The 14544-nt window shown below is 44.9% G+C and overlaps 1 protein-coding gene and 1 pseudogene across 1 annotated transcript; both read right to left on the minus strand.

Moving 5' to 3' along the window:
• Window positions 1-2203: 2203 nt before the first annotated feature.
• On the minus strand, window positions 2204-2896 carry LOC147990388 (uncharacterized; annotated as a pseudogene).
• Window positions 2897-4691: 1795 nt separating this feature from the next.
• Window positions 4692-5384, minus strand: LOC147990389 (uncharacterized). The gene has a single exon (XM_087538194.1). It carries the CDS (start codon window positions 5382-5384, stop codon window positions 4692-4694), a length of 693 nt encoding a protein of 230 aa, XP_087394320.1.
• Window positions 5385-14544: the final 9160 nt, after the last annotated feature.

Raw genomic sequence — 14544 nt, forward strand, 5'->3', positions numbered from 1 at the left:
GATGTGGTAGTCAGCTTGCATATCTGCATACTCATTCTTGTGTTGTGTCTCCAAAGTAACCTTCCTTGAACTCGGAGCAGGAAATTTTATTGTGGATGGCAGTTTCTGCATATTGGAATGGGTGGAAAAAGAATTTTATAAGTAAATAGCAAATGTTTTTCTTTATACTTAGGATGATCTGTTTATGTTGACTTACATACTTACATATATATGACTGCTATTTTCTAAAGTAGTTGCAATGTATGAACAAACTTATATACGGAATTGACCTCTAGTTTTACTAGGATATATATTATACTACAACATGCTTGTACTGCAAGGTCAGTTACAATGTACTCCGCCAGCATCTTAAGAGAACTGCAACACTAGTCTACTGACCCCTTTTTTGTTCGTGTGTTGGAGTTCTGATCTAACTAGTGTCGATACCTGGTGTGGTACTAAAGAAAAATAGGTGGAAGCATCTAGTCTTAATAGCTAACCAATCTGAACAACACTACAAATTCAGTTTTGTTTTTTGTTAACACTGTCGAACAAATTGATTGAATATATATTCAGATGTGGATTTGCAGGCTAGATTATGTCCAAAATTGTAAGGGGAAAAACATACCCAACTTTCCTACAGATCTGGGATTGTGAGGCGATGAAGAAATGGCGCCCGAAACCCCCTGTTGGGTATCATCAGGCACCCGAGCATGTTGCGCCACTCAGTGTTGGTGAGCTCTAGACCTTCTGTGTACACACATGTGTCTGCTACCGGCGCCATCCTTGCCAAATACCCGCAGTTATAGTCCATGGCGGATTTAGTGGAATTCCAGAGAAGTGGAATGAACCCTAGATCTACGATTTGAAGAAAAAGAGGAACATGGGGAGGAGTTGTGTTAGTCTGGAGCATGAATGGATACGTTTTTATGTAACCAATTGAGCAACGGAAGTAATAAATGTTGTGGTTGGTGTTAGGTGGTGGATTGGTTCTATTTCAGTGTACGCGAATGCATTTGAGAAGCAACAGGACTGCTTACTTGAAAATAGCAAACTGCATTGTGATATCACAATGAACTGCGGAACGCATGGTTGGGCCTGTGTTTGTGTATGGTATGTGGGATTTTTTTTATTATTTTTGGTGGCCTCTCCTTTGTGTGTTGGGCCTGTGTTCGGGTAGTGAAGACACATTGGGCCCAAGTCGGCCTGTGAGCATGGCTGGTTCCCGGTGCGTTGTGTGCGGCCTAATGTTTAGTCCCCCCTCGCCTGCGAAAGGCGCGCCCGACCTGTTTATAAGCGCTGGCGAGGCAGCCGTGTCGAACTCCTCTGGTTACTTATTTGGGAGCTCATACGCGGCGCTTGCTGCTCTATGCTCTCTGACCTATGGGCCCATGTGTGCCCGGCCCCATGCATCGTGGCTCAGAATGACTCGCCTGATGTGGGCGTAGGTCTACTACGAGACTGGCTGGGGCCGGTTGCACTTGGGTGGTCAGTTTTTTAATATTTTCTGTCATGTATTTTTTTCAATGTCGGGGTGTGCACTGCTTTAGTAAATCATACTTGCACTCCATTGATCGGGGTTCTGTACTACATGTGCACGGATTCCGTACTACATGTACAGTTCTCATTTTTGTTTTCATGTTTTTGCTCTTATGTAATCTTTTTTTCCAATATAGGGGAGTGCACTGCTTAGTAAATCATATGTGTACTGCATTGATTATGTTTCTGTATTGCATGTTCATATATTTCCGCACTACATATACATGTCGCATTTTTCTTTTTGTGTTTTTGCTCTTATGTATTACTTTTTCAAATTTAGGGGTGTGCACTGCTTTGTTGGGTATGTGTAAACTTCGTTTGACAGAGTTTGTACTGCATTCGTACATAATTTGCACTGCATGCGTCCTATTTGCACACTGCATCTTATTTCGTTTTGTGCACTGCTTGAATCTAATGATACATAAGCAAACAACAGAAAACAAATTATCACAAGCATTCTGTACGACAAGTTCATCATCAGCAAACTAAGTTGAACAGAAAGCAATCAAACATAATCAAAGTTCATCATTACAAGCTATTCTGCATGGCAAGCAAACTAAGTTCAGCAAAAGCAAATGATCACAAGCAAACTAACGATACATAAGCAAACAACATAAAGCAAATTTGATGATAATTCTAAAATGACACTAGCATTGTTGGCTCTTGGCCGTCACCATCTTATTCTTCACGAGTTAGCGTCTCCCCATCCCCAGCTGCTCCTAGCGCGCTTCTTGGGGGGCTCCGCCTTCTCCAGCTTTGCACGGCGAAGCCCATCCTAGGTGAGGGCGATGTGGTTCCATATCTTGTACGCTGCGTAGGCGTCCTTTGCCACGTACTCGATGTGCCTCATGGACAGAGGCAGGGTGGCCAAGCGCTTGTGTTCGTCGTCGGTGATCTTCTTCTTCATGTTGTTGTAGTAGTCGTCGATGAGCATGCTGGAGACGTCTCCAAGGGAGTCCAACTCCTTGGTTACCTCGGGCACCCTCCACTGCTTCTGGATGTCGACGAAGTTAGCGACCTCCAGATTGACGCGCTCTAGCCTCGTTTTGTCGCCGTCGATGGAGAAGCCTGCAAAGGTGTACCTAGGGTCGGTAAGGAAGTTGTCGAAGACGGTGCACCTTTCAGCAGCGCTTAGTTGGAAGAGCAGCACCGGCTGATTCTTGCCGATGGAGAGTTGGCAGAGGGCGGGTTTCTGCATCGCTTCAGACTCGTTGTTGTACTCGAGATCAATGTCGACGATCTTGTGGCGCTGGAGGCTGAGGTGGCACTCATACTGCGCGAGGGAGATCGCCATCTGCTGCTTGTCGCTGGTGTGGATGACGTGCAACTTGGTGTTGTCGTGGGCCTCCACGCCCTTGTACTCGTCGGTGAACGCCATCGCCGGTAGTAGGGTTTGGTGTTTTTGCACGGATATCGATGTGATGGAGCGATTTGGTGGCAGCACAATGGTACTTGTGTTGTTGTGGATGAGAAGGCCTTTGGTAGGGGTCTGAATTTAAGGGGAGGGCGCGGGGTGGGATGGCCGCTTCGGATGAACTGCATGATCTCGCTGACGATGCGGTTGTGCAGATCATGGGTTGATGTTGCGTCTGTGATCGTGGGCTTGTGGCGATGGAACCGCTCCAATTGGGTGGAACCGCTCTGATTGGGTGATTGTATGCGAACGTGGTTTTTTTAACGTGGTTTTATTTTAGTTTTGATCAGTAAATTTTTTTTAACCACCACTTTCTGTGTGAACGGGCATTTGTCACGTTTATATGTATCCTGCGTGATAATGAAACTGCATTGGTTATAGTTTTGTACTGCATCGTCTACGATACAGAACTGCATTTTGTCTACAGGTGCGTACTTCACCGTTTTTTGCGTGTCCTTGCTGCAGCCCCTGAAAAAGTACAATGTATTCTGCAATTTTACGAGTTTTTCGCTGTGTTCTATACCGTGTGTTTATTCATGTAGGTAATCCGGAACTGGATTTCTATACCGTAAAGCATCGTGTAACAAAATGCACTGCATTTTTCTAGTGCTGCGTAGTGCATCTATGTTTTGCCTATACTTACTGCAGTCACTGGTACGGGAGAGGTAGGAGGGTCCCCCCCCTTTTTTGGTGTGGTACTTATTTGGAGGTACTGAAGACGCATTGGACCCAAGTTAGCCCATGAGCACGGCTGGTTCCCGGTGCGTTGTGTGTGGCCTAATGTTTAGTCCCACCTCGCCTGCGGAAGGCGCGCCCGACCTATTTATAAGCGCTGGCGAGGCAGTCATGTCAAACTCCTCTGGTTACTTATTTGAGCGCTTATACATGGCGCTCGCTGCTTTATGCTCCCTGACTTGTGGGCCTATGTGTGCCCGGCCCCATGCATCGTGGCTCAGAACGACTCGCCTGCTGTGGGCTTAGGTCTACTACGAGACTGGCTGGGGCCGGTCGCACCTAGGTGGTCAATGTTTTTTAATATTTTCTGTCATGTATTGTTTTTCAATGTCGGGGCGTGCACTGCTTTAGTAAATCATCCGTGCACCTCATTGATCAGGGTTCTGTACTGCATGTGCATGCATTCCGTACTACATGTACAGTTCTCATTTTTGTTTTCGTGTCTTTGCTCTTATGTAATCTTTTTTCCAATGTAGGGGAGTGCACTGCTTAGTAAATCATACATGTACTGCATTGATTATGTTTCTGCACTGCACGTTCATATATTTCCGCACTACATATACAGGTCACATTTTTCTTTTTGTGTTTTTGCTCTTATGTATTATTTTTTCAAATTTAGGGGTGCGCACTGCTTTGTTGGGTATGTGTAAACTTCATTCGATATAGTCTGTACTGCATTCGTCCACAATTTGCACTGCATGTGTCCTATTTGCACATTGCATCTTATTTCATTTTGTGCACTGCTTGACTCTAATGATACATAAGCAAACAACAGAAAACCAATTATCACAAGCATTCTGCACGACAAGTTCATCATCAGCAAACTAAGTTGAACAGAAAGCAATCTAACATAATCAAAGTTCATCATTACAAGCGATTCTGCATGGCAAGCAAACTAAGTTCAGCAAAAGCAAATGATCACAAGCAAACTAACGATACATAGGCAAACAACATAAAGAAAATTTGATGATAATTCTAAAATGACGCTGGCATTGTTGGCTCTTGGCCGGCACCATCTTCTTCTTCACCAGTTAGCGTCTCCCCATCCCCAGCTGCTCCTGGCGCGCTTTTTGGGGGGCTCCTCCTTCTCCAGCTTTGCACGACGAAGCCCGTCCTGGGTGAGGGTGATGCGGTTCCATATCTCGTACGGTGCGTAGGCGTCCTTTGCCGCGTACTCGATGTGCCTCATGGACAGAGGCAGGGTGGCCCAGCGCTTGTGTTCTTCGTCGGTGATCTTCTTCTTCATGTTGTTGTAGTAGTCGTCGATGAGCTTGCCGGAGACGTCTCCAAGGGAGTCCAACTCCTTGGTTGCCTCGAGCACCCTCCACTCCTTCTGGATGTCGATGAAGTTGGCGACCTCCAGATTGACGCGCTCTAGCCTAGTTTTGTCGCCGTCGATGGAGAAGCCTGCAAAGGTGTAACTGGGGTTAGCGAGGAAGTTGTCAAAGATGGTACACCTTTCAGTGGCGCTCAGTTGGAAGAGGAGCACCAGGTGATTCTTGCTGATGGAGAGTTGGCAGAGGGCGGGTTTCTGCGTCGCTTCAGGCTCATTGTTGTACTCGAGATCAATGTCGATGATCTTGTGGCGCTGGAGGCTGAGGTGGCGCCCGTACTGCGCGAGGGAGATTGCCATCTGCTTCTTGTCGTTTGTGTGGATGACGTGCAACTTAGTGTTGCCGTGGGCCTCCACGCCCTTGTACTCGTCGGTGAACGCCATCGCCGGTAGTAGGGCTTGGTGTTTTTGCGTGGATATCGATGTGATGGAGCAATTTGGTGGCAGTGCAATGGATACTTGTGTTGTTGTGGATGAGAAGGCCTTTGGTAGGGGTCTGAATTTAAGGGGAGGGCGCGGGGTGGGATGGCCGCATCGGATGAACTGCACAATCTCACTGACAATGCAGTTGTGTAGATCGTGGGTTGGTGTTGCGTCTGTGATCGTGGGCTTGTGGCGATGGAACCACTCCGATTGGGTGGTTGTATGCGAACGTGTTTTTTAACGTGGTTTTATTTTATTTTTTATCAGTAGATTTTTTTAACCACCACTTTCTGTGCGAATGGGCATTTGTCACGTTTATATGTATCCTGCATGATAATGAAACTGCATTGGATATAGTTCTATACTGCATCGTCTACAATACAGAACTGCATTTTTTCTACAGGTGCGTACTTCACCATTTTCTGCGTGTCCTTGCTGCAGCCCCTGAAAAAAGTATAATGTATTCTGCAATTTTATGAGTTTTTCGCTGTGTTCTATACCGTGTATTTATTCATGTAGGTAATCCGGAACTGGATTGCAATACAGTACTGCATCGTGTAACGAAATGCACTGCATTTTTCTAGTGCTGCGTACTGCATCTGTTTTTTTGCATGTACTTACTGCAGTCACTGGTACGGGAGGGGTAGGGGGGTTCCCCCCTTTTTTGGTGTGACACTTATTTGAAGGTAGACTTTTTTCGGATGAGTTTTCCTAACACGCGTGTTGTTTTTTATTTTAACTTTTTTACGAATTGTATGTATTTTATTTTTGTTTTACTATCTGAACTTCATTGTTCTTCACAGAGAATTGCATCATGTGCGTTTTGATGTAGTCTGTCTTATTTTAGCCGGGACGTTTTTGGGCCGACCCGTTTTATGTGACCCTTTGCCACACGTGGGCCTCCTATGTGTCCCTTCCAGGCGATCCCACCGCTCCACTGACAGGGAGAGAGACCGAGAACAATCCCCTCTCCTCAATTGCAGTTTCTCTGGAGGCATCTCTTCCTCAAGAAAAACCACCGTCGCCCGCAGCAACCACCGTCACCTGAGGAACCGCCGCCCTCAAGAGGTCCTTATTCCAGCATTCCGCGTCGCCGTCCGCTCCGCGAGCTCTTTTCTGTTCGTTCCCGTCGCTGCCCCCTCCCCGCCGTCGTCGCCGCACCCTTTTTTGTGGTATGTTCCGCTTGGCCACGGTCTTGATCGTCCCCTCATCTCGTTTTGTGATAATCCTAGTTGTAGTTGCTATTTTTGCTTGTGTAATTTTTCTGTAGGCAGTCGATTTTATCTCGATGTTGAAGTCGATAGTCGCGTGTAGCAAGGTGGATCTAGGGTCTCGTGAGATTTTTGCCGATTTTGTTTCTTATATTTGTCACTTCGTCCTTGTGCTGCAGGCAAACGCAATGTCTTCGCCGAGTAGAGTGGGAGGAGGAGTTCAGGATATGTGGAGTGCTTATTTTAGGCTTTGTTTATTTTGTTTGATGTTTATCTAGTTTCCTAATTCATCCTGCATATTGCTTTATGCTCTGTTAGTTGTCGGCGTTCGCTTGCATTATTTTGTCATGTGATGTTTTGTAATTTCTGTTTCTGGTTCTTTTTTAATCCAGTAGGTGATTACAGTGCTCATAATGATACACCAATTGGCTCTCGTTGTCCTGGTGGTAAGGATCATGGTGTCGAGGGAGGACATGAAGTGAATTCGCCTATTGAATCTTCTCCCACAAGTGTGGCCCCTCCTTCTGGTATGTGATTGATTTGTTTATTTTTGTGTATGTTCGTTACTTGATGTTGTACAAATTGGTGTTGCCTTGCTGTATCTAGTCCAGCATTTTGTTGGGAACAAACGTGAAGTTAGTGTATGCGGCACTGCATTTATTTGTATATGTGAACTCCACTATATGTATGTGTGAACTGCATTGTTGTTTTATTCAAGTTTTTTTTACAATGCATTATTTTTTATTTTGAGCTTATGGTTGGAGCACTACATTTATATGTCTAAGTGTACTTCATTTGTTCTTTTTGTGCACTTTTTAACGACCATAGTCAAACTTCATTTTGACGCAGTGTCTGTTTTCCATGCTGGGGCGCCTGGGTTTGAGGAGGTTACTCAATTGATTGGCCATTATTTTGCAGAGGGTAATGTTGGTGTGAGCTTTGACCAGAGATGCCCCATGTCTGAAACACAATCCTAGTCTGTTGATGGTACAGAGGAAGTTGCATAGGATTGGATGGTCTTGGAACAGCTTCGTGAATATGAGTTGAAGCAGAATAAGAAGAAGTTGAGGTTTGAAAGTGACTCAAAAGAGTTTGCGGAGAAGGAGAAGCAGAGGAGAGCTGCAGATGGTGCCAAATTTGCTAAGGTGAAGAAGCCTTGTTTGCAGAAGAAGAGGCTGAGTACTGTTGTTGAGGAAGGTGGTACACCTCGGCGGAGTCCACGTGTTGCTGGCATGAAGAAGAATCTTGGCAAGAGAACTCCTGAAGCTGGTGGGAAGGATGGTCCTCAGCGCAAGCGACTACATGTCACTGAAGGTCCCAACTCTGATGATGATGACTTTGTGCTTGTTGATTTTGTGAGGGATGTTCATACTGGTAGACGCAAAGACTGTGGTTCATCTAAGAGTCTACCCAAGCGTGCCCGTGATGATGTCGATGAAGATGTTGGTGGTGACTCTAGCGAGGAGGTGGATGTTGTTCCAAAGGTTTGTTGAAGTGGACTGCATTTGTTTCCTTCATTGTTATTCTATCTGTGTTTTCTCTGTCTCTTTTTTATGGCTAGTCTTCTAATGTAGATTGCATTTCCCTTTACACAGAGGAAGAAGTCTAGTAAGAGCAATGCAACTGAAGATGATGCTGAGGGAGATGATTCTCGATTTAACAAGATCGTATGTTTGTCGCTTCCCACTATTTGCAAGGCTGCTTCTTTGTTGAAAGAGGCACACTATAGTCGTGTTCGGGATGATAGATTTGGTGTTGTCTTTGAACTGACAGTAAAGAAAAATGTGTCGCGCATTCTTATGTGCTATCTGATGGGAGTGATTGACCCTGCCACCATGATAATGGACTTTGGGAATGGCAGGGTTCTTCGAACATATCGTGATGCAGTTCATCACATTTTTGATTTGCCTATGGGAAGTCACACTGCACCCATGCCTGCTGCCAGCGGCCATGATGACTCATTGACTGTCCTCAAGGATGAGCTTGTCTTTGGCCGTTCAAAAAGTATAGGTGTCAAGGACTTGCTTGAGAAGTTGAAGATGTTGGTAGAGGAAGATGATCTTGTGACTGTTGACCTTGTTGTGAAGGTGTTCTCCCTGATACTTTACCAGAATTGGCTGTGCCCCGGGCCTGCAGTTCGTTTGGGTAGAGTTGCTCCAATGGTAGAGAACATGGATTATGCGGCTATGGCTCAGATGGACTTTTGCCAGCTTGTTGTTGATGAGTTGCAGGCAGCTGTGGTGAGGTGGCAAACAAAAGGCAGCAAGCAGAATTGTGTAGAGGGTTGTGCCATTGTCCCCTTGATTATGTATCTTGACTGCTTGAAGCTTTGCAAATTTTCAGTCATGCACACGTTGACGCCACCTGCGTCATACCTGACGACCAAGGACCTGATGAAGTTATACAATGAGGATGTGCTTGTGAAGGGAAAGATTTACTTGGAAACTTACAAATTTGGGAAGCTGCCGGTTAGTGCATCTGAGTTTTTAATATCAATTGTTTTTTAAAAAAAAGGCGCAGCCATTATAAATCTAAACTTTTCTAGTATTCACATGTGTGCTTCTCTTTGCCTGTTGTCTTTTTTTGTAGTGGAAGGCATCAGGTGATATTCTGTATAACCGTCCTGTTGCAGTTGTATGGGGCAGCTCTGATGCGGGGCCTAGCACTCATGATAGCTTTTATGAGCCTATCTATAGCCAGCTTCCTGCCTGTGATGATGAGGTGCCGCGTACTCGTGGTTGCATGGCTCGACAGATGTTTGATAATAGAAGCTCTTATAAACAGACATTTGTTGGCGGCAAAAAACATAAGGAGATTGATGAGCTTCTTCTGAAGGTTTTGAAGTTGACTGAAGATTTGCCAACCTCTGGTGACAGGTTGAGGACAGTTGCTGGTTTTTTCCCTGTTGGCCATGGCCCACGAGATGAAGATATTGCTGCTGCTCACAATTTTGATTGTGGCGTGATTGAAAGCCTGAAGATTGCAGTGACGAATGTTTGGTCTTCGTATGCTCAATTGAGACATTCACAGGAGGAAAAATGCGGTCAGTATGAGAAGGATGTTGGGCATATTTTGGATGAAATGAACCGTCAGGACGCTGGCATTGGCGCTAATAATGTATGTTCTAGGTTTTTTGTGGCTTTGAACCTCTTTTGTGTATTATGTGGACTGCTCCTCACTATTTTTGTTTTTTGTGATAGGCTGGAGTGGAATCTTTTGGTGTCCATGGAACTAGGGGCGATGCAGTTGGTCAGGTGCAAGTACTTCTGCCATGCGTCCCTCTTCTTGAACTTGCATTTGTTGCTTTCCAGTTTATTGTATTTTTTGTTTACTTCACGGTTGTAAAGTGTGTACTGCTTGTGCATAGTTGAAGTTTTTTTTCTTTTTTGGTCGTTACCATCTTATTTTCGTTTTTTATTTGTTCTCCCGTAGACTGGTGTTGCTGCTTGTGATGTGCACAAAGAGTCCTACGATGGCTCTGGAAAGAATGAGGTCTTGGCTGATGCATCGTCCCCTCCGGATGTTGTAGCTGATAAGGTATAGTTGTATTACTTGTTCTGTTGGTGGGTTGTAATCTAATTGTTTGTTGTTGTTATAAACTTGATGTACGCTGTTTTGTTCACTCATATGCATTTTCATTTACATATGTCATCTGTAATAGTTTTACATGTGTTAGCTTCAGTCTTTGACAGAAGTGAAATGCAGTTCTTTTCGCATGCGTGGTCCATAGTGTTTTACATACGTAAGCTTCAGTATTTAACATAACTGAACTGCAACGTTTGACAAAGGGAACTGCAGTTCTTTTTACGTTTATGTGGGTTGCAGTTGTAGTTGTTTTGACACACATGGACTGCAGTTGTTTTGTGTATGTTGTCAGCAGTCTTTTTGACATAAGTATCATGTGTGTTGTTGTGTTAGTTATCCCCACGCTCATTTTGTGTTATTTTGTGTTTTTTAAACTTACCACAACCTGGAGAAGAAAACATGGAAGTTCGCGTTGATCTGAATCAGGGCGGTTGTGTTGTTGATGGTGGTGGCAGTGTTGATGCTTCTACATCGGTTGCCGTTGACTATGCAGATGCCTCTGTAGCTCAAGAATCCCATGATGTTGTTTCCCCTAGTCGGCATGAAGATTCTGTTGGGGAACGTAGCAATAATTAAAATTTTCCTACGTATCACCAAGATCAATCTAGGAGATGCTAGCAACGAGAGAGAGGGAGTGCATCTTCATACCCTTGAAGATCGCTAAGCGGAAGCGTTACAAGAACGCGGTTGATGGAGTCGTACTCGCGGCGATTCAAATCGCAGAAGATCCGATCTAGCGCTGAACGGACGGCGCCTCCGCGTTCAACACACGTACAGCCCGGGGACGTCTCCTCCTTCTTGATCCAGCAAGGGGAGAGGAGAAGTTGAAGGAGAACTCTAGCAGCACGACGGCATGGTGGCAATGGAGCTCGTGGTTCTCCAGCAGGGCTTGGCCAAGCACTATGGAGGAGGAGGAGGTGTAGGAGGAGGGAGGGCTGCGCCAGGGAAGAGGTCTGGCTGCCCTCCCACCCTCCACTATATATAGGGGCAAGGGGAGAGGGGGAGGCGCCCTAGGGTTTCCCCTAGGGGGCGGCGACCAAGCAGATTGGATCTCCCTAGGGAAAATCCTAGGGAGACTTGCCCCCCAAGCCAAGGAGGTGGAGGCTTGCCTCCCAAGCCTGGTGGAGGCGCCCCACGTCCCCAAGTAATGTGGGAAAGGGTGTGGGGGCGCACCACCCCTTAGTGGGCTGGTTTGCCCCTTCCCCTTTGGCCCATGAGGCCCTCCAACACTTGTCGGGGCTCCCGAAACACCTTTCGGTCATGCTGGCCATAGCCTGGTACCTCCAGAACACTTCCGGACTCCAATACCCTTCGTCCAATATATCAATCTTCACCGCCGGACCATTTCGGAACTCCTCGTGACATCCGGGATCTCATCCAGGACTCTGAACTACCTTCGGTAACCACATACTATTTCCCATAACAACTCTAGCGTCACCGAACCTTAAGTGTGTAGACCCTATGGGTTCGGGAACCATGCAGACATGACCGAGACACCTCTCCAGCCAATAACCAATAGCGGGATCTGGATACCCATATTGGCTCCCACATGTTCCACGATGATCTCATCGGATGAACAACGATGTCGGGGATTCGATCAATCCCGTATTCAATTCCCTTTGTCAATCAGTATGTTACTTGCTCGAGATTCGATCGTCGGTATCCCAATACCTTGTTCAATCTCGTTACCGGCAAGTCACTTTACTCGTTCCATAACACATGATCCCGTGACTAACTGCTTAGTCACATTGAGCTCATTATGATGATGCATTACCGAGTGGGCCCAGAGATACCTCTCCGTCATATGGAGAGACAAATCCCAGTCTCGATTCGTACCAACCCAACAGACACTTTCGGAGATACCTGTAGTGCACCTTTATAGCCACCCAGTTATGTTGTGATGTTTGGTACACCCAAAGCACTCCTACGGTATCCGGGAGTTGCACAATCTCATGGTCTAAGGAAATGATACTTGACATTAGAAAAGCTTTAGCATACGAACTACACGATCTTGTGCTAGGCTTAGGATTGGGTCTTGTCCATCACATCATTCTCCTAATTATGTGATCCCGTTATCAACGACATCCAATGTCCATGGTCAGGAAACGGTAACCATCTATTGATCAATGAGCTAGTCAACTAGAGGCTTACTAGGGACATGGTGTTGTCTATGTATCCACACATGTATCTGAGTTTCCGATCAATACAATTCTAGCATGGATAATAAATGATTATCATGAACAATGAAATATAATATAATAATAACCAATTTATTATTGCCTCTAGGGCATATTTCCAATAGTCTCCCACTTGCACTAGAGTCAATAATCTAGTTCACATCGCCATGTGATTAACACTCACAGGTCACATCGCCATGTGACCAACATCCAAAGAGTTTACTGGAGTCACTAATCTAGTTCACATCACTATGTGATTAACACTCAATGAGTTCTGGGTTTGATCATGTTATGCTTGTGAGAGAGGTTGTAGTCAACAGGTCTGCCATATTCAGATCCCTATGTATTTCGCAAAACTTTATGTCATATTGTAGATGCTGCTACCATGTTCCACTTGGAGCTATTCCAAATTGTTGCTCCATTATACGTATCCGGTATCTCTACTCAGAGCTATCCGGATAGGTGTTAAGCTTGCATCGACGTAACTCTTTACGTCGAACTCTTTATCACCTCCATAACCGAGAAACATTTCCTTATTCCTCTAAGGATAATTTTGACCGCTATCTGGTGATCCATTCCTAGATCACCTTTGTACCCTCTTGCCAGACATGTGGCAAGGCACACATCTGGTGCAGTACTCAGCATGGCATACCGTATAGAGCCTATGACAAAAGCATAGGGGACGACCTTTGTCCTTCCTCTTTCTTCTGCCGTGGTCAATCTTCGTGTCTAACTCAACTTCACACCTTACAACTCAGGTAAGAACCCCTTCTTTGACTGATCTATTTTGAACTCCTTCAAAAACATGTCAAGGTGTGCGTTCTTTGAAAGTATCATTAGGCGTTTTGATCTATCTCTATAGATCTTGATGCCCAATATGTAAGCAACTTTATCCAGGTCTTCCTTTGAAAATCACTCTTTAACTAACCGTTTATGCTTTCCAGAAATTCTACATTATTTTGAATCAACAATATGTCATCCACATATACTTACCAGAAATGTTGTGGTGCTCCCACTCACTTTCTTGTGAATACAAGTTTCTAGCAAACATTTTATAAACCTAAAAGCTTTGATCACTCCATCAAAGCATATATTCCGACTCCGAGATGCTTGCTCTAGTCCATAGAAGGATTGCTAGAGCCAGCATACCTTTTAGCATCCTTAGGATCGACAAAACCTTTTATTGTATCACATACAACTTTTTCTTACGAAAACTGGTAAGAAAACTTGTTTTGACATCCATCTGTCAGATTTCATAATCGAAAAATACAACTAATGCTAACATGATTCTGACGGACTTAAGCATCGCTACGGTGAGAAATTCTCATCATAGTCAACTCCTTGAACTTGTGAAAAGACTCTTTCCCACAAGTCGAGCTTCATAGATGGTAACATTATCGCCCACGTCCGTCTTCTTCTTAAAGATCCATTTATCTCAATGGCTTGCCGATCATTGGGCAAGTCCACCAAAGTCCATACTTTATTCTGATACATGGATCCTATCTCGGATTTCATGGCTTCTAACCATTTGTCGGAATACGGGCCCACCATCGCTTATCCATAGCTCGTAGGTTCATTGTTGTCTAACAACATGATATCTAAGACAGGAGTACTGTACCACTCAGGAGTAGTACATATCCTTGTCGACCTATGAGGTTCGATAGCAACTTGATCCGAAGCTTCATGATACTATCATTAACTTCCTATTCAACAGATGTAGGCGCCACAGAAAACATCTTTCTCTATTGCATCACTCTTCGGTTGAAGTAAAGGTTTGACAACCTCATCAAGTTCTATCTTCCTCCCACTCAATTCTTTCGAGAGAAACTCCTTCTCGAGAAAAGACCCGTTCTTAGTGACAAACAATTTGCCCACGGATCTGAGATAGAAGGTGTACCCAACTGTCACCTTTGGGTATCCTATGAAGATGTGTTTGTCCGCTTTGGGTTCGAGCTTCTCCGGCTGAAGCCTTAAGCATCGCAGCCCCAAACATTAAGAAACGACAACTTTGGTTTCTTGCCAAACCAATGTTCGACGTCGTCTCAATGGACTTAGATGGTGCCCTATCTAAAGTGAATGCAGTTGTCTCTAACGCATAACCTCAAAATTAAAACGGTAGATTGGCAAGAGACATCATAGATCGCACCA

Source organism: Triticum urartu, chromosome 1A, assembly GCF_056163025.1.
Source record: "Triticum urartu cultivar PI428250 chromosome 1A, HENAU_Tu73, whole genome shotgun sequence".
Taxonomy (NCBI): domain Eukaryota; kingdom Viridiplantae; phylum Streptophyta; class Magnoliopsida; order Poales; family Poaceae; genus Triticum; species Triticum urartu.